Here is a 20,898-nt window from a genome sequence, read left to right on the forward strand (position 1 = left end):
TACGCATAAAATTTCCTTGCTACTGCATTAATGCTTTCGCTAAGAAGTATTTTCTATTGCCAAGCCTGTTTCCCTTTGAAGGGTGGATATGTAAGAGTGAACTCATACTAGGGAGATATCACAGGGCTATGTTTTATAACTCATTCAACTGGCATGAAATGGATATTTCGCATAGATTTTAAAGGAGCCGCTATGCTCAGTCAGTGACTGACGATTTTAAGTTAAATGCGCTTTGCATTACTTTGTGTTTAACAATCTTAGTTTAAATACTGATTATACTCTGTGATACTGTGAAGAGTTGTACTGCTATGGTTTTTGGAAACTTCCAGAATACTGAGGTGTTTCTTTTGGTAAAATAACTTTTATCAACCTATCATCGTACCTGAGTGTATTCAATCTATTACGAACCCGTACCCACACAATAATATATTATCAGAAGAAAACGATATGTAAAACATATTTTAATGCTTTTCAGCAATATTATACTTTAACTAAATGATATGTGGATCGTGAGATCAATATGTTATTCAGCTGTTTATTATATTTGAATTGTGAGTTCACTATATCAATCAGGTGTAAGTTATGTGTTAATTATGTTTGAAATGTGAGATTAAATAGTGCTTCTTTGTTCTTGTAGAATATTTTATGAAATGACTGCAACTTTGAAATAAATGTTAATTTTATCTTTTGGAATGTTCAAAATGTCTTCAAAAAATTTATTTAACGTTACACGCGTTCATCTGTATTATATGAGTGTCGCGTCATTATTATTTTACTATTAAAATACTTCAAAATTCCTTTCTTAGGATTTATGGGTACGTGTTGCTGCTCAAACAGAGGATATTTGTGTACATGCTAATCATACCTTCCCTCGGTTCTTCTCTCTTGCTCTCTCCATATGTATATATAATATATTAATATATATTGACAACATATATATGTAATAAAGAAGGACTTTGCCATCCTGATGGTATTGAACGTCGAAGGTTGAATCCGCAACGAAGAGAAAGAATTTTAATTGAGTAAAATGCTGATCTGTAATGAATAGGAAACTGGCAGCCGAGGCAAATTAAATCTTCCTTTTATTTCCAGTAAATATATTGCGGCCGCAAACAACTTGGCACAATATTTGTGCCTATTTAAAAATGTTTGCATTTTTGATAGATTTGCAATAAGAAGAGACCCGCCGACAGCAAACCAGCTACTCGGAAGAGCGGAAAGCGAGTGCCTTATGTTCAGGATGAAATCGTAATTCAGACTGAGTTGCATTATTTTGTTATGGTGACAAAATGTCACGGTACCAATATGTTATGTTAAAAAATCACATGGTACCAAAATTGTTTCCTTTCCTACTCTGTTGACATAACACTTAAAATTTTTTAACAGTAATATACTAATATCAATAAGCCCTGTACATTTGCGTTGTGTTTTCGGATTAACCCTGAAATCAACTTGAGAATGAGACGGGTGAAGATCATGAACACACACACAAAAATTTAACCTTTGAATGATCTAGAAAAACTTATTTATTTAACTATTAATGCCAAGTATAAATATATATATATCCATTAGTTGAAAAAAAATATCAAAATAGATTCAACAAAATTTGAACTATTGTTTTACACATCAAACATTCCAAGTAATTATTTTTTTTCTTTTTTTACATCCTTGTAATTACTATTAAATTTAATATTGCAAATCTGGTAAAACATACCAAAATAATCTATAAATTTAAGAACACTACCCTCCCCGGGGAGAAAATAAAAAAAAAATTAACAAGTTACACTTTCCATTTCACACAGAATTCCTCAATACAACAAAAATTATTGCTTAATATTGCACTCAATATCATCATTTAAATACTATTATTGCACATAACAATTTTTATTATTTAATGTTTTTTTCTTAGATTAATTAAAATAAGGTTTAACCGGATAAAGATAAGTAATGACACATTTACTATTCTACAAACAAGTCGTCCTGAGAAACAAGAATGCTCTAATACAAGCACTATTTCAAATCATCCTCACCAATGAGTAATTCAAAAAAACATTCAAGTAAATAATTTCCTGAAGAACTTAATTTTCTTAACCATTAAGTTAAGTTACAATAATTTTAATAAGGTTATAAATCTTTATTCCATTTAATGCTTTTACTTGATTGATACACCAAAGAAAAATGATTTCTATAGAGTTAGGATAAAGTTATCAACTATAAAAAAATTTAGGGGTCAACAAATTAACAAATTAAGTTAATTCAATCATTTTAACTGCAGAAATCTATAATATTTAACTAACCAAGAATTAACCAAAAAGAAAAGAACTTATCTGTTAAGGAGCATCAAACAAAAGAAAACCATCGAAGCTCATGAGGAATGCTGGCAGCCTGTTGAATGAAAAAAAAATGTTCGTCGAACAGTTTGCATTCATTACGGTAGCCTAGAAGTTCTAGTAGATTTTAGGATGAACAAATGAGGTTCCAATACGGCAAGATAAGTGAAATACAGTGCTGGCGGCCTGTTGAATGGAAAAAATGTTCGTAGAACAGTATGGATTCATTACGGTAGCCTTGAAGTTCTAGTAGAATTTAGGATGAGCAAATGAGGTTCCAAAAACAACGGTTGTAAATTAACGCTCTGGTCTCGAGTGAAGCGACGAATCAATGGTGCGCATCATTTTTCTAGAAATTTACTTCTGTATATTTTTCTTGAGATACACAAACACACACAACAAAAAACTGATGAAAGAATTTCGATTTTTTTTTTGAAGACATAGATGCCCATACCTACGGCCCGCGCTCACAGCGCTTAGCCAAGAGGCCCGTAGGTCTATCGGGGCGAAGCTCCATTTTCTTCGTCGGAGTCAGCTGTCGCCTCCGGCCAATTCAAAGGGCAAAAGAAGTAAAGTGCAAAAAGTGTCAAAAAGTGTGCTCGTCCCACAAAACAACCCGTTAAAAGGGAAAGCGCCGGACTGCCAAGTTGGCGCAACCCATTTTTCGCCGAAAGTTGAAATAGTTGCAACCACAGCATACCCTCATGTTATCAAACTCGCCAAAACCACTATTTTGAAACCTCAACGGAAAATCTATGTCGCCAAACCCTCGCCAAATAAACACCACCTGCGACCGGGGGAGATTAGGAATTTCAACAACCCTGCAAGGGTCCCAACGAAGGAACGCTGAAAACTCGCAAAAAGTGACTTTTCAACTGGAAAGAAGGCATTTCATCCCACTTTAACTAAATCACAAGCGAAACGAAGAAAATCTACTAATTAAAGCTCATAACTGAAATGCAATTAAAGTTAGAAAAATGAAAGTTATGCCAAATTAAAGAGCTAATTTTTCTGAAACTAATGATATTAAATACTAAGAAATCAAATTAATTTTTGACATGAAAAACTGAGTTTATTACGTAGAAAAAAATATACTTATCCATTGTTTGCGTGTACAAGATTGAAGACGCAGTTCGCTTAAATTTGGAAAGCCAAAATATATTACACTAGAATTAATAGGCCCAAAAAGAATATAACCAAACTAGCGTAGCTCAAATTTTGAATAATTACAAATTAAAATTTTGATTTTTATGAATCACTTAATTAAATTAAATTCGCTACACAACAATTTCATTGCTACATTGCGAATGATTTTTTTTAGTTCAATCCAAAATGAATCCACTTGATCTTTGCACCATGAAATACTTCAAATTATTTATAAAGATCTTCAACAAAGTTGCAGAAAAAAAGTATAAAAGCAATTTGTTGATAATTCTTTTGCACGGAATTTAGAAAAAAGGTTAGTCATCACACAGCTTTTTGGAAAAGCATATAGAGACATTAAATTTACCGGTAAAACATTCTGAGACGATTATGTTTTCTAGCTGATTTAACATGCATGAGATGTATGCTTCGCGTAGCATTTAAAGGAACCTCTCAGTGACTGTCGATTTTAATTGAACGTTGTACTGTGTTACAGTAAGAAAGTGGTGTTTCAAATCTAATCGACGGAACTGTAACAGAATAAATTTAAGGAAAACGGTTCCTATATCTGCAAGAACAAATTTGAGAGAAATTTTCTATTATAAGAAAAATATTAATGCATTTTCTTCTTAGAAGTGTTACACGTTTACCGAGCCCGTTACATTGTTGTAGTAACAATGAAATTTATTATAGGAATTGATGTATTGATTTCCTTTTGTTGTAACGCACTTATAAAGTAAACGTGGCTAGAAACTCCAAGCGGCGGTGATGACTGATTCTCGTCTGTCTCTTTTTAATCTGATTTTCGTCTATTGATATATTTTCTACGAACAATTTTTCAATAAAGATGTCGACAGTGCAATCAGAAGATTAAAGGAGCACATCTCAAGGTAAAATGCATGTAAGGAAAAAAAAAAAAAAAAAAAAAAGGACAGTTTCAAATTTACATTTTATTGCGGAAGGAATTCTTGCTCAGGAACAGATCAGGCATCGTTGACCTGTCTCTTAAATTTCAGGAATCCCGAATCTGATAGTCAGGTGGCCAAGTAACCATGTGGATGTGGAGAATCCAAGATTATGAAATAAATATCCGTCATCGGAAGGGATCATCACATGGAAAGGTCGATGGCTTGTCTGTGCCTTGACCATGCCTTGACCATTGGAGGGACGAACACGTCAAGAAAGACCAGCTGGAAGCAGGCGGCATTAAACTCTTAATTTATTTAATGGAATCTTTAAATAAAATACCTACCCGGCAGCACATTCCTATCTAAAAACCTTTTAAAAAATCTATGATTCAGAGAACCTAAAGTTTTATTTTTCATTTTGCAGTTTGTTCTTCCCTTTGAACCCCCGCCCCCAAAAAATATATATATATGTGTGCAAAATAAAGATTTTTTTTTAATGATTTTTAATGCCATATACTAATAATATATATATAATGAAATGATACTGCGCTCTCTGGGACTCACTCCATATTCCAAATGGAGTTTTGTATCGGAAATTTGAGTTAGATGATTGGAAGGCACACCGATGCGGATGGTGCTTCCAAGATCCCGGATCGCGGACTTGCTAAAAAAATTGCATAGCAGTCCAACAGGAGGAATAATGAAAACTTTGTACATAGTTCGAAAACGGTGCTACTGGAGTAATGCAAGATCTGACGAGCAAAATGGGTGTCAATCATGCGATGCTTGTCCAGGTCGGAAAGGACCAATGAAAGGCAGCCGAGGGAAGAGGCAACGTTACAGTGTAGTAGCGCTCTGACATTGTCTCTGACATCCTGGGATCTGTGACATCCTGGGATCTCTGCCACCAATAGCTGATGACAACAAATGCATCATCTTTGTCATTGATTAACTCTCCACGTGGCCTGAAGCGTATCGAATTCCTGATCAAAAGGCTGCCACTGTAGTTTCAAGTGACGACTGCCTCTACTCTGTGATGCTGGGAAAAGAGGTACGACTATTTTTGTGAAATGTTCCAGAAATCTGAAATTTTTCTTCTGATAACATAAACTTTATCAACCTATCATTCGAGCTGTATGCATTCAATCTATTACGAAGGCATACGAAAGCAACAGTATTAATATGTATATGTAGGACTATAAATGTATAGTTTATAAATGTATGGATTATAAATATCTGTTTCACTTTTCAAATTGTTGCCACCAAATATTATTGCCCTGAATTATATTTGAAGAAATTAAATAAGGAAGGGTAATGAATTTATGTCTTCTCACACTGTGGAAAAACAACGGTATCTAGACCCATCATATTTTGAATAGCGTAGACTTCCATCTGAATATGGGAGCCCACCAGCGCCCGAGCGAGAAAATCGCTGACCACTGGTAGTTCGGTTCGAGGATCGAATCCCGCGAACAGGCTGGCTGCATGGGCGTTTTCGTGCCTTAGAGAGTCCTCCACGAAGGCATCCTTCCCCTTAGGCAGATGGCCCTAGTGTGCTTTGCCGTATTCTCAATGCACCAACACCATCTGAATATGGGTGGGAAAGCCCCAGTTTAGAAATTTTTTTATTGTCTATTTCACATTTTTTAAAACGTTCACGAATTTTAACTCAGCAATTTTAGAGTGAGTAGTGGTAACTTTGTAAGGAAAAGAATATTTTTATCTGCAGCTCGCGAGAGTGTCTATCAGAATTTCTAAAAAATATTATAATAAATAAATTTGTTTGAAATATTTTTTCCCAAAGGGACATTAGTCGAAATGCTCCCGAAACTTGTCTGTGTGCGTAAATGAAGAAAACTCACATTTAGCGTAGTATAAAATCTGAAATGTTTCAGATTTTGTTTTAATTTAAATTTAGTCTTTGGTTTAATTTTTGGTGTTCAAAATGTCAATTGCAACAAAACGTAAGAAGTACTCATTATTTGTTTGAAATTTAATATTTTAAATTATATCACTTGACGAGTCGATTTGAAGCATAAAAGTATGAATATTTAATTTGCATTAATTGCAAAGTTTTTAATTTCAAACGTTTTTAATACTTTCAGTATAGTCTAAAATTTCAATTTACATTTTACTTCTTTCTAAAATTTATTAATCGTAATATTTTATTTTTAAATTCCTTTTAAACACTTTTCTAGGATACCATATTATTTTATTTTCTGATTTTAAGTTTTAACTTATAAGACATAAGAACTATTAATACTTAATGAGAAAAAAAGAAGCTTGTACTGTTTGGTGAACGCAAAACTGAAAAAAAATTATTCTTTGAAATTTAAGTCGAGATATGCATTTTTAGTTTAGTTGAAAAATTTGAAATCGAATTTTTGGAAACAAGCTTTGCTTCGAAGAAGTAATGAATTTAAATTCAAATATAATCCAATCTGGTACTTAATATGAATTAATTCGAATTTGATGACCACCAGCTTTTTTCATCTCCTTCCGTGGTATAAATTCTGAAAAATTTTAAGAACTTCCGAGAACTTGGCTAAACAGGGTCAATTTTTTAAAGGAAACCGCGTTGTCTCCTTGAAGGCAAAGCGGTGGTTATTAACATACATTTGAGATCGCCTTATCGTTAGCGGCTAGGCTGCCACTGTTGTTTGGCATTTGCTTTCGTGATGTATTTCGGACATTCATAATGCGAGTGAAGACAATTCAGTTAATTTTAAAACTTTTACTCAGTTTCATAGGTTTGTAGAAGATAAAGCTGCAATAGTGGTTATTTTCCAAATGGCATTGTCAAACACGGAATTGAAACCATGCACAGTCATAAAGAAATTTTAACACAGCACCCCGAAATAGTTTTTTTTTTCCAGTGGCAGATGTGAACAATTACAAGTGCACCCCGAAATAGTAGTAGTAAAGGTTTCATAATTAGTGACTGTTGTTGCATTTTCCAGTTTCAAAGATGAAGGTCTTTCAACGATGTGTTTAGCTTTGAAATAAATTTAGGAACTTAATAAAAGTGTTTATTATATTAATATGCAATATTTAATTATAATGTATTATAATATATAATATTTGCTTTAAGATTAGTCAAGCTTTTATAAACTGTGGGATGAATATTGTACTCATAAAAATGTGTGAATCAAATATTACGTCTTCAGAATTTCTTTATCCAACAATAAAATTATGTTGACCTCGGCCACGTCTGTTTGAAATTCCATCTACGCAATAAAGCCTTCACATTTATTACAATGGAAAGAACTATTGTTAACGCATTGCAGCTATTCCTAAATTATTTCGGAATGGATATTTTCTCACATACGTATTACCAAACGGATAATATATCACATTCCCAAACATGTATTTTATCTAATATCCGTTTATTAAATTTAAGAACGGGTTCCGCTTCAAATCCTGAAAGAAAGTCGGAAATAATAAAATATAGTTTTTTCTTTTTATATCTCAAATGAAATCATTTCCATTATAGGGATGATTTCAGATATATTCGTATTTAGAATAAAGGGCTAAAGCGATGCACTATAAATACAATTTCTCGAATTAATAATCGTACATATTTCAGAATAAATATTTCCTAATTATGTGAAGCTATTATTAAAAAATGATAAGATATTTTCTGGTTATAGAAAATTATATTTATAATCACGGTTTTCAAAGAAAAGAGTTTGGTACGTATGATCAAATATTTCAAATTTCCCATGCTTTTGAAGAGAAACATCCAGCGGAATTAAAATTTCCGTTATACCATCACAAAGAGATGCAGAATGCCATTTTACAAAGGTATCAAGCAAGAGAATTACTACTTAAGTATAAAGTACTTCCTACTGAAAGGAAATAAATTAGTACCGTATTTAATTCATGCTCCGATAAATTCACAAAGATGCATTTATAATCAGATCATCTATCGGGATCGATCGACATTTATTATGGAATTTTTAAAATTTCAAAGAAAGAATTAAACATATTATTAGCACTTTGCATGAGTTTTTTTACACTGTGAGCAACAAGTTAAAAAAATAACATACATTTTATTTTTTAGTAGATAACTGGAGTCTATTGCTTTGTTACTACATTTCGGAAAATATAACTCTTTTTCTATGCCCCCACAAATTCCACATGCACCATAATATGCACAGCAACTATCCTTGGAAACGTTTTTGGGAATTTCTCAGATGCAAAATCTTAGATAATGAATCAATTATTCAAATATATTACAGATCTGAATAATGTTTTATTGCATAAAACATCCAAATATATCGCATAAGAAGATGGTGGTGTGCTACGTTCTGTGAACTCAAGTGAAGATCTTAATTTAACATATTCCGCCGATATAGCGGTTAGTGATTCTGACTGCCGTAACGATGGGTCCGAGTTCGAATCTCGAAGAAGGCATGATTCCAGCTGCCCGTCCCTTCAAAAGAGGCCACGGATCCGTCCCTTGTAGTGGCTAATGGCTATTAAACTAATCTCTCGGCAATTAAATAAATATTCGTGTAAAGTAAAACGTTTAGTACCAGTTGGTTTAGGTTCTGAATACACTGCACGGAATTCCAACCATTTGGTATACAGCACCATTTCCTCCGGAGTAAAATATATATTTATAGAGGTGGAAGTAAAGATCTAGAATGTGAAGTATTTATTGTATCGCTTAAAATTGCAGATGCCGAATTGTTCACCCTGATAAAGGTGTGAAAGGTAAGTAATTTAATTTTTTTTTCTCTAAATTGTACGTTAATTTCGATTTTAATCCGACTTTAGACTTTTCTTAATGAATCTTCATCCTCCCAAAGAATAATCACAAGTGTGAAAGAGGTGGCTAAACATAGAAGTACTCCTTCGCTCCATAATGTAACTGATAGGACTTTTGTTTGCACAGCACGATAACTAAGAACCTGTTAGCTGCATTTAGTTAACTGAGAATCTTTCATTTTTTGGCTGCGGAGTATATGATTCCTTAAATACTGTTTTGTTCTAAGATGAATTGAGTATCTACGCTTTCCTCTGTTAAGGAGAATTTTACTTTCTCTTTTTTCCTTTTGGACTGCAGGGTTTGATCTTGTTATATGAGCTGATATTTTTTAATACAATTTAAAGTCTTCCTTTCAACCTAAAATAGATATTAAAGTATAAGAATAAACTTGATATTTCGATAAAGTAACCGTTTATGCACTCTTATTTATGATTCCTTTAAGATAATTTCACAAACTTTTTAAAATATACTCGGTGCAAAAGCAGCTGAGGACGTTTTATGATAACCTAGTAATAGCTTGCTTCATTTCTCTTCTCGACCTTTAAACGTTCAAGCAGTGCGTTTTGTGAAGGGTAGTCCTTTATTGTGATAGTACAGACGATTTAAAAGATTACTTTATTTCCCTTATGAAATATCTTATTGACTTGGTATTTTTCAATTGAAGAACTGCTGAGGACTGTAATGAGGGGAGTGGAATCAAGATTATAACTATTTTCCCACTTCTCGGAGTATATACCTGAGTGAACAGAAACATTTCCAAGTTTGGAGAAGAAACAAATTAAAGGAAAGTATCAATATGTTTCTTATGTCCACTAAAAGTGTGCAGATAAGAGAATTTTTTCCTTTGATGGTAAAAGTCCCTCCCGAATGACCGCAGATCTTTTGCTTGGATTCGAACTAAATTTAGGCGTAGGAGAAGTATGTAGATGAAACTATGTAGATGTAAGTATGTAGTGTGTAGATGACACAATAATTGTTATAATGTCATGAATCCACAAATTGAACCTAAGGAACCTAAACGAGCCGAAGGAAATCCCACACCATATTTCATTTCTACCATCACCAACACCAAAATAACCAAAACGAAAAAAACAACACACACAAAAAAAGAAAAAAAAATGAAAGGTTTTTCAGATTTTAACATGAGTTAACATGAGTTTTTTTCATGTTAACTCATGAGGGTTTTTTCAACATGAGTTTTTCTCAACATTTTGCGTGTTACCTTTATTTGTTAAATTCCATGTCTCTTCGCACTTAAACCATAAAATTCAGTTCATAAATAATGATATGATAATATGATAAAATAATTTTAAATTGCCCATATGTTTGGAATTTCCTACGCAGTCTCACACGCTGGAGATAAAAATACTTTTTCTGTAAGCGTTGCCCTTTCTCGCTTTGAAATCGTTTAGTTTTTTTAATCAAAAATTCGTTAAAGTGTTACAAAATATGAAATCGATAACAAAACAAATTTGAAATTATAATTAGGTCTTCCCCATGCCCATACTCTATGGAAGATTACGTTATTCAAATTTTGATGGCTCTAGGTACCGTTGTTTTATCACAACGCAAGAAACATACATTTATTTATGCAGATTCTTCATTATTTAATTTCTTCAAATATAATACAGGGCGATAATATTTGGTGGTAACGATTTGAAACGTGATACAGTATTTTAAAGGTTTCGACGCAAAATCTGAAAACGAAAACAATAGTCCTTCAGGGGAAATTCGCCATTTGGACTTAAAGAGATCAATAATAACCGCAGACCAGTCGCTGCTCTTAACGCTAGTAATATACCTTCCGGAGTCTCAACTCCAGTGTTGTAACAGGAGAACAACATGTTGCTCTCCCCTCTTTTATAAATTTATAGGTACCCGAAGAACGAAATTTTATTCTAAATTGTAACGATATTCTTTCAGGAATCATACAAATTTCTAATCAGTCTGGTTTTGACCAGAGAGTGTTGCTGTAACTCTCAAAGCCGCTCTGCCACATCTTAGAGTGGCTCACTCTGGAGCTGACACAGCCTACTATAACTCTAAGAACTATATTACGCTCCAATTTTACGATTCCCCTCAGCATGAAGATTCAATACTTTTAACGACGTTATAAAACTCTGTTTATGGAATACCAATGATATCATACCTAATCTTAGCGAATTCAGAGTAAAATCTGTATGAAAAGTGTTTTCACCCTATTCTTATGCAAGAAACCAAACTCCAGCCAGGGAGCGTTCTCATGCTTGCAAATTACAATTTTTCTTCATGACAGGCAAACTGTCAGTCGGCTGGAAATGTATCATTGTGGCACATGTATAGATATTAAAGACCATACCCTTCACAGAAGGATGAATACACTGAGTCTGAACAAACCCGAAGCTAATATATCGAATTTTTTTCCAAATTCAACTTCAGTAATTGGGATCTCTTCCAAAGGTTTTAAAATCCCTGAGGAAGATATTAACAAACTGCTCTAAACTCTCAACAATATTATTATTGCTGGTGATTTAAATTTTCATAATCAGTTTTGTCGTTATAAAAATTCGAATTTTGTCTTATTTTCCAGAATGGGATGAAGACATCACGCGACCAGTTCTTCTAATCACAATATCCAAAATATATAAAGTCTCTAACGGCTAGTGGCAACAATCTTGGGCGTGAATCTGCCGGGTAACACAAGCAGAAAACACTGATTCCGTTCTTTTTGTAGATGCAGTGGTAGCTCCCACAGACACGAAGAAAGCCGAGTTCTATTGTTAAACCTTTAACTGTCATGCCCGAGATAATCTCGGGCACAGCACTAGTGTTCGAAAATGTCACGCCCGAGTATTACTAGGGGTAATTTTTTTTGAGTGCATCGTATTGTTATACCCGAATATATATTGGGAGACGTTTATTTCGGCTTCATCTCTTTGTCAAACCCGACTGTATCTCGGGAAAAGTTAATGTGCGCTCAGTTCAATAGATGACAGCACTTTACTGAAGATTTCAAAGGTTAGAGGTTATTTGGTTCAAGGTGCATGGGATCTTTTTGTTGTAAAATAGCGTCCAGTTCTTTGAAACGTTATATAGATGATTTAGATTCTTCAACCGAAGATGAAGGATGTGTGTTTGATGAGCAGTATTCATGATACTTCCATGGTCAGCCTCAAAAATAAAAAATGGAGATATACTCAAGCCGAAGATTGTTTCTAATTACGGTCTAACTATGGGTGGTGTAGATCGCTGTGATCAGGAAATATCCTTTCATCCAACAATTCGAAAACGTCAGATAAAATATTATAAAAAGATACTTTTACATTTACTAGACAAGGTACTCTGGAACTCATATTTTCTCTATAAAATTGTAGTTAGGAAACGTATTACATTTTTATCCAAGTTGTAGAAGAGTTTTTCATAAATATGATGATGCAGCTTCTGGACAAAAGAATGTTGGCAGACCACTACAATAGATAACCCTGCCCGTCTTACTGAACGACATTTTATATCCCATTTTCCTCCTATTCCTGCGAAACGTGAGCCTACAAGATAGTGCAAAGTGTGTTGTTCGAAAAAGGATAAAAATGGGGAAAAGATAAGGAAGGAATCACGATTCTGGTGTAGTGATTATGGAGTTGGTTTGTGCTTGGAAAAGTGTTTCCAGTTGTACCACATAAGATTGAATTACTGAACTACTAATAGGTATTCACTTATATTTATTTATGTTTTAGAAAATAGTTAATTTTTTTCATTTTTAGAAAATAATGCTCCACTAGAAGCGAACTTTGCAACTGCCATGTTGAGTGACAGCTGCCTCAAAGAAAATATGCAGTGGCTACAAAACTTTAAAAATTTTACCCATGTAAGTCAAAATATCAATTTTTAACTTCTTAAGTATATTTTATTTTGTACTAAACATTTGGTTTTTGAAATAAAAAAATTTGACAATTTGTGTACCCAAATCATCAAAATAACTTGACAGTTAAAGGGTTAACAGTCTCCAAACCCAATTAGCACTCCATAGCGAAGATACTATATTTCGCGAACAACACTTATACCTCCCCACAAGATGTCGAACGTTTCTTAAACCCATCTTTCAAGAGACTAAAAGTTAACTTCGCTTTTTGAGGTTAGCACTTATATTGCTAAACCACAAGCCTAAATATGCTCCTTGACTTAACTCTACCTCCAATCGTATGATAAAAAACGTTAAGTCCAAATTTGTTTTTTCCTGTAATAATGGTAATTACTAAACTGTCTCTGCACATTAACAATGAACATTATTATTCCCATAATAATGTTCATTGCTAATTAACTACATCGCTATATTTAAAGAAAACAGAAATGTGAATTAATATTGCCTATTCGAAACCTGAGCAGCACCATTCAAACCCTCAAAATTAACTAACTCTTATCTTCGTTATCAAATGCAACACGAATTTACGTTTCCTGAAAACATCAATGTTTTCCTCCGAAACGAAAATAGCAATATTATTAAAAAGTTTGGATTCGAAAAAAAAAAAAAATACTATGCGACTCACCAGCTTCTACGAACAGTGGAATACATTCACGTAGGCTTCATCAATAAAATGCTTTAAGTTTTAATTTTTGTATATACTATATATACATAAGATGTAAGAAATATAATTTATGTATTAACATAATACCGAAGGAGAAGCGAACTCGCTCTGTTTGGTGAATGAAAAACTGGCAAAATTATTTTTAATTTATGCTTTCTTACTTTGGATGAGTAATGTGAAATTGAATTTTTGCGACTAAGTTTTAATTCCCAGAATTAAACAATTTCATAATCAAATTTAAGCCAAGTTTGTTGACCACCAGTTTTTTTCATACTATCTTGTGGTATAAGAATTTTAAAATGAGCTTTTGATGACACGCGTGGATTATAATGTTGTTCTTTTTTGAATAAAACTGCTTTGTTTCTTTGAATCAAAGTGGTGCTTTCGAAAATGTGTTAGCTGACAGTTTGCTTTCTATCTAGGTTGGTTTTAGAATGATTTTGGCTGCTAAACGTATTCACGTTGCGTTTTGTCACTTTGATTTGCAACGTGAGTGATGGCAATTCCACGGAAACTGTAAGAAAAACAAAAGTCACTAACCGTAACATTTTCCTAAACAAATATGCTTAAATCAGCACGGTTCTTCAATGAATAAACAATAATCCAACCAGCTGTGCATATTGAAATTAATTCTTGATTCCAAGTCGACCTAATTGATGTACAGTATAATCCTGATTGTGGTATGAAATTGATTTTAATATATAGAGATCATCTTGCAAAATTAGTCCTACTCCGAAGTCTGCACGATAGAGCTTATAAAGTAACATATCGTCTTCTGGATATTTTCACAATTTTTAGAGCCCTGAACATTCTCCATTCCGACAATGAAGGGAATTTTGCAATCAGCTCATAAAGAGTTTATGTGAAATGCGGAGTGATATAAAAATAGTTCAGTGTAATTCAAGACACATTCAATAGCAAGGTTCTGTCGAACGGGCGAACGAAGACGTTGAAAGCATGTGGCCAACACGGATGTAAACAAACAAGACATAAAAGTGGTCGAAGGATTAAAATTTGTTCAATCAATGAAAAACAAAGCATATCACGAGGGAATCAAATTTTCACATTATAAAGCTATGTTTGGTTGTCCTATGAAGCCGAGACTTGCTAACTTAGTTTTGCCATGTCATTTGAATAGTAACATGGCCACTGAAGAGTACGTAAAAAGTTATAAATATTAATAATGAATGCAGGGTTAATACAGAAGACAAAGACACTAATCTCGAATGAACAATTGATTTAGAATCGCAAGATAATAATAATAATACATGTGAAAAAGGATCATGCATAACGATGGAAGTAGATACTGAAGTTCAAATTCTAAAAAGAAAGAAAGAAACAGATATATGCTCTGACAAAACGAGTGCGATTATCAGCAAAGCTCAAAATTTGAAAGTGTTTCGAATGGCATCTAAGGAAGGACTTCAGAAGCAGGTAAAAAAGATGAAGATTGCAGCTACTAAAATCTTTCCGAAACGTAGTGTAGGATAAAATGTTGAAATAAAATTACCTGATATTTATAGATCGAAAATGGAATCAAAATTAGTAACAGCCATTATTAGAGATATTAAAGATGATGAGTTTTATATTCTTCATACTACGCTTGATAAATTAAAATCGTTGTATGCAAGAAACCAGGTTAACTTTTGAAAAGAAAATGTTTCCAACATCGAAGAAGTTCGTAAAGGAGAAATAAGTGTACATGAAGTAGTAAAAATCTTTCTTTAATTGGGGGAGGGCAAGAAATCAGAAAATGCAACGGTTCAAAGAAGTGTACTACGAAGATGTGTTTCTGCAAATCAGCTGATCTACTTGGTAATTCAAAATGCCACAACAATCAACCTTGTTGTAACAGGTAGTAAGAAGTATTAGATGTATTCAAGAAAAACACACTACATTTTTCTTATCTTTTAAATTTCGTAATTTTTAGTTTTATTTCTTTTCTGAGCTATGAATTAAATGTTTTAACTGTTGCCAAAATTATTTTTAAAAATTATTCAAATCTCTTCAGTTGTTATCAAGTGAATTGTACATTAGTTCAGCTTTTTCACATGGGATCTTATTTGTGAAATGGCAAAATATTGTATTTTTTTATTTCTTGTAACTGTTTGAAAGATAATTGTAGGACAGTTTTATCAATATAACCTTAAATCAGACCTTATTTTGAACACTTTTGCAATTTATGCTAACAATTCAAAAATTGAAGTGTTTTCCAACCTTTTCGGGACACACTGTATACATTATATCTGAGAATAGAAAATTCTATCATAAGTAATCCCTCGTTTCGGTCTTTTACCGGAAGGCGTTGGTTACTCCTTGGCTTTATCGCAAAGGCTCGGTAAAAGGCCGAAATGGAATAATATTAAAGCCTACTTCGGACTAAGCCACAGGTAAATGCTATGTTTTAGACCTAGGAAAACTTCTTCTGGTTTTTACCGTAATATAATGTTCGTAGAAGCTCACCAGCTCACCAGTCGTGCACCGTTGTTTTTAGAATCCAAATCTTTCATCAATAACGATATTTTGGTTCAGAAGTCGTTCAGACATTCAAGCAGTACGAATCTTTGATAACGAACATAGGAGGCTCATAGGTCTATAATTTTGAGGGTTTTGGATTTTTTGACTTGCCAGGTTTTGGAATAGACACATTTAGAGCACGTTTCTAGCTTTTCGGAAACTAAAAATGTAATAGTTAATTAAATAAAGAATAAATAATAATAAAAAAATAAAGTTAATTAGCAATTTTATGAAAACACGAAAATTTAGTGGTAAGTCTTTTAAACATACCAACTTGACTTTAGAGGTCCACATAAGTGGACCTTCGATTTTGAGTAGCTGGTTAGATTCCAGTATCATTCACTCAATTTCAACCTGATCATCATGTCTGTGAATTTTTCAGCTTTTAAGTTTTAAGAAGGATAGCAGCAGATGTGCGTGTTTTTGAAAAAAAAATCAGAGCAACAAGCGGATTGTATTGAAAAAATGGCGTTGTCGCAAAACCTTCGAAAACACGAGTAATAATTAATTAACTAACAATTTATTTATAATTTAAAAGTGCATATTTAGAAAGACTTAGGTTACAGCTTTTATTTAACGTGGTTTTTTTGTTGGTTAAAGTGATTTTTTATTGCACTGTATGGAAATGTATATGGTCCACAAACGTGTACGTTAATCCGCTAGATAAATTAGGCTCACCTGTTAAATTTTGGGGGGATATTTCTGAATGTCAGTTGCTGTTCTTGAAGTTTATGTTTCCGAAACAGCCCATTGATTACATAAATGATTATACAGAACTAGTATTTAATTGTAATGAAAAACAAATTATATTTTATAGATTTTTTGGATCTTTTCTTACCTCCTTTTTAATTAAAATGCAATTTTTATAATCTTGGCGTTTTATTCTCCATATTTCTAGACCCTTGAGAATAAAGCGAGTCCATAGCTATTGTTGAGCTAATTTAGTATTTTTAATATAATTTATTTTTTGTAATTACTTTGTTCTTTCATGATATCAGTTGTAACTGATATCATTTACAAACTAAAATTAAGTTTTCCTAACAAATAGGGGCCCACCAGCGGCCGAGCGGTAAAGTCGCTGAACACTGGTAGTTCGGTCCGAGGTTCGAATCCCGCGAACGGGCTGGCTGCATGGGCGTTTTCGTGGTTTTCCCCATGTGTAACGTGTATACGAGCCAGTTTCCCTTAGAAAGTCCTCCACGAAAGGCATTCCTCCCCTTAGGCAGATAGCCCTCGTGTGCTTTGCCATAATTAAATACACCTACACACACCACACCTAACAAATAGGAGCAAGCGGTGTAATAGATGGTTTTCAATGCAGTTCTGTGAACGTAAGATATAATATATTTTACTTTAGACATTTTAACTCCTGAAAACATAAAATGTCTTCTGCAAAAAACTGATTTGTCAGAAATTTCTGATAACAGTGATGATGAGTGGCCTACCTCTGTCAACAGGGAAGATAGTGTCTGTTCAGAATCACGTTTTGATTGAGTTGATGAGAATACAAGTGAAAATGTCTCAATTTCGTTTAGCATTGTAAATAAATTGAAAGAGTTGTATAGAAGAAAAAATGTACGATATTTAATACAATGTAATGCATGCACAAGCAATATACTTTTGGATCATATTTTTAAATAATTTCAAGCATAGAGAAATGTACAAATTAATCAGTATAGCTACTAAAAGTCGAGCCTACTGAAAGACAATAATTATTTAATATTTTGAAAAGAAATAAAACTTATTTTAAATATACTTTCCTGAATCTAATTTTTATGATGCCAGGTACGTTATTATTATTATTATTGCAGAATGACCGAGAAATTTTTATGCTTGCAGGGTGACTTTGAGAATGCCCTACAGTATCTTTCACCATCGGCTTCGTTTTTTGAATACCTGAGGGCTGAATGTTTTGAAGAAAAGAGCTGCCCAAACTAATTTATATTCCACTCAGTTCTCCAAACATTAATCTGTAATGAAAATGCAAATAAAATAATTCGACTTGCTCTTCTCCATATTTGGATCGACACACTGAAATTTCTCTCAATCAAAATTGTATTTGTCAAGAGACTTATCGATAGGATGTTTCCTTGAAACCTTCGCAAGAGACTATTCACTTTGCGCCCAAATCTGCATTTTTCAGATAATTTAGTATCCTGCTATCACAAGCAAAATAATCTCACAGGTGCTAAATCTATCATGGAATATCGCTTGCTAGTCCCATCAGCGTTGTGCAGATATGAAAGAAATCTAATCACTAATAGATGAAGGCTCAAGACATCCTTCAAGCTCCAATGTGGAAGAACACCTCAAGAAGCAGAGGAACGTAATTGCTCAACCAGGTAAAAGACTTGTGTCTGTATGGTGTAAATAACGTACCAAAATTCCTACATGACAAAAATGCATCCAAATGTAGAATTCTTGGCTGTACATCAAAACAAGGGTCTTCTGTACCAAACGTAGAGTACATTTATGTCTTTTAAAAATAATTGTGTTGAAGTTTCATAGAAAATAATGTGTTGCTAAAGATAAAATAAAAATTAAATTTCCTTAAAATATAATAAATTTTATAAATTAGGATGTTGTTGTGAATTTCCTTTGGGTATCACATTTTATTTCATATTTTAATCTAATGGCTGCTTTAAATATTAAAATTTATAATTATTAAAATATGAGATTATTTACTTATTTGTATCCAGAGGTACACATATGTGTACCTAAATATTTTGCTCCCCAAATATACTTGTACAAAAAAAAACCCTGTTTGTTTTCCATCTATAGACAGAAAGAAAGCAAGTAGATAGAAAATGGGGGTTCACCTGCACGCAGTGTGGGGTGTGGGCGTGGCCAACGACGTCACACAGAGGGCGGGACCAAAGGCAACGTCATCACACTAGGAGGCGTGGTCACGAGTGGAGTTGAGGTGTTGGTAGATTGTTGATTGAGTTGTAGACCTCCTGCTTTTCATTTAAAGTTAGTTTTTTATATTGGCAACGGGAAATATTTTCTGCATCTTAATTTTGATGATATAGCGATGCTGCCCTCTATTAATGAAAAAGTGAATGATATGTTTTAGAAATATATTTTTACGTCTGGTGTTAAAATTATTCAATGCGCGACTCTGAAAACAATGTAAAAGAAACAAATATAAAAAAGACTTTCCTTTAATAATAGTTCATCATGTCATGAAAATGAAATTACAAGATAATTTGTTTTTATTAGTCAATTTTATTCTGATACTTTTATCCTTTCTAGTTTTTCATGAAAATTTAACTTATTTCTCAGGTTTTCTGTTTCATAATAACATATTCATTTACTGTCATATTTTTTTAATACTTAACACGTTTCTAATTTGTAATATTTTATTTAATTTCCACATACTATTTTTTTCATACCTTTCATAATTTCAGAATACCTGATTTTTAACTTATACGTTATATTTCACAAACGTTCCCGCACGTGCTGTTTATTTGTTACATTACTTAATTTTAGATGCAATTTCACACTTTTTTTTAACGTTATAATGTTCAATATATTCTGAATTTTAACTTCATTTACTTTTCATTTTATTTCATTTTAACTTCATTTCTTTCATTTTTTTTAAACCATTCTAGTATTCTATACACACTTTAACTTAGTGGTATGAAATTGTATTTAAAAAGAAACGTTTATTTTTCATGATCTTAGTTCTTTTACTAAATTTTCTACAGAATTTCTAATTTCTTTCACGTGTTTAACAATATCTTCCTTACATTACCGAATATTTTTTAAAAAAAACTTAAGTCTATAACTGTTAATTGCTTTTCTTACGTTCATGATTTCCCTTCTGTGTTTATATTTCTTAATTCTAGCTTAACTTATTTATTATAATGTTTTTATTTCTGTCTCATCACTCGTAATTCCAACATTTTATCCCTTTTTATTCATTTTAACGATATGGATTGTTTTCATTTACTCCATATTCAAATATTTCCTTACAATTTTTATAATACTTGTTTTATTCCTCGATCATAATAGATCATCTACAGGTTTTACTCAGAAATTTCCATTCACAACTTTACAGTTTAATACCATTTATATCTAAATGTATTTCTTTCTCATATAGTTTTATGGTCTTCAAAGTTTCTAACATCATATTTAGTTTTAAATCCCGATTACCTTTAAGTGTGTTGATAATTTTCATTTCTAATTTTACAACCACGTTCAGTGTTTCATCCACACATACCAAAATATTTCTTACATTTTCTGATATTTAGTCTATGTCATATTTCAGTACTTCAAATGAATTTACACTGCTCACACTATTATTTTTTCATGTTTTAGAGACACTGACTATACTAATTTTACTATTTTTCCTGCACTAATTGCATCTATGTCAGCACTCATGATAAACTAGCAATTGTTTTGCATCACATGCATAAAGAAATTCTTAAAACCAACTTTTTCAATATCGTACTCAAATTACTGTTTTCCAGATAGGAATTACCAGTATTCTTTGGTTTTACTCTGTTACATCTTTTTAAACTTTAACATCTTACTTTTAATTCTAACATACATCTTTTAAACAGTTTTTTCTTTTAATGATATCCTTACCTTATTTGTTCAAATTAATTCTTTCATTCACCTTCTTTACTACCTTTCAGTACCTTCATAATTCACTATGC

The 20,898-nt window shown here is 32.6% G+C and overlaps 1 protein-coding gene across 2 annotated transcripts in view; it reads left to right on the forward strand.

The window, feature by feature from the left end:
• LOC118200559 (acetoacetyl-CoA synthetase-like) overlaps nt 1-20,898 on the forward strand; it is a 94,307-nt gene that overhangs the window by 52,559 nt on the left and 20,850 nt on the right. Inside the window, exons 3-4 of one of the 2 annotated variants that reach the window (XM_085825571.1) lie at nt 12,896-12,999; nt 18,074-18,812. In XM_085825571.1, the coding sequence (XP_085681697.1) occupies nt 12,896-12,999; nt 18,074-18,172 (203 nt within the window). In that variant the 3' untranslated portion in view covers nt 18,173-18,812. Of the gene's footprint in view, nt 1-12,895; nt 13,000-18,073; nt 18,813-20,898 lie in introns of those variants that run through there. The other variant, XM_085825572.1, reaches the window with a different exon arrangement.

Source organism: Stegodyphus dumicola, chromosome 10 (assembly GCF_044657685.1).
Source record: "Stegodyphus dumicola isolate Sdum_Otavi_A_Nest chromosome 10, ASM4465768v1".
In the NCBI taxonomy this organism is placed as follows: Eukaryota; Metazoa; Arthropoda; class Arachnida; order Araneae; family Eresidae; genus Stegodyphus; species Stegodyphus dumicola.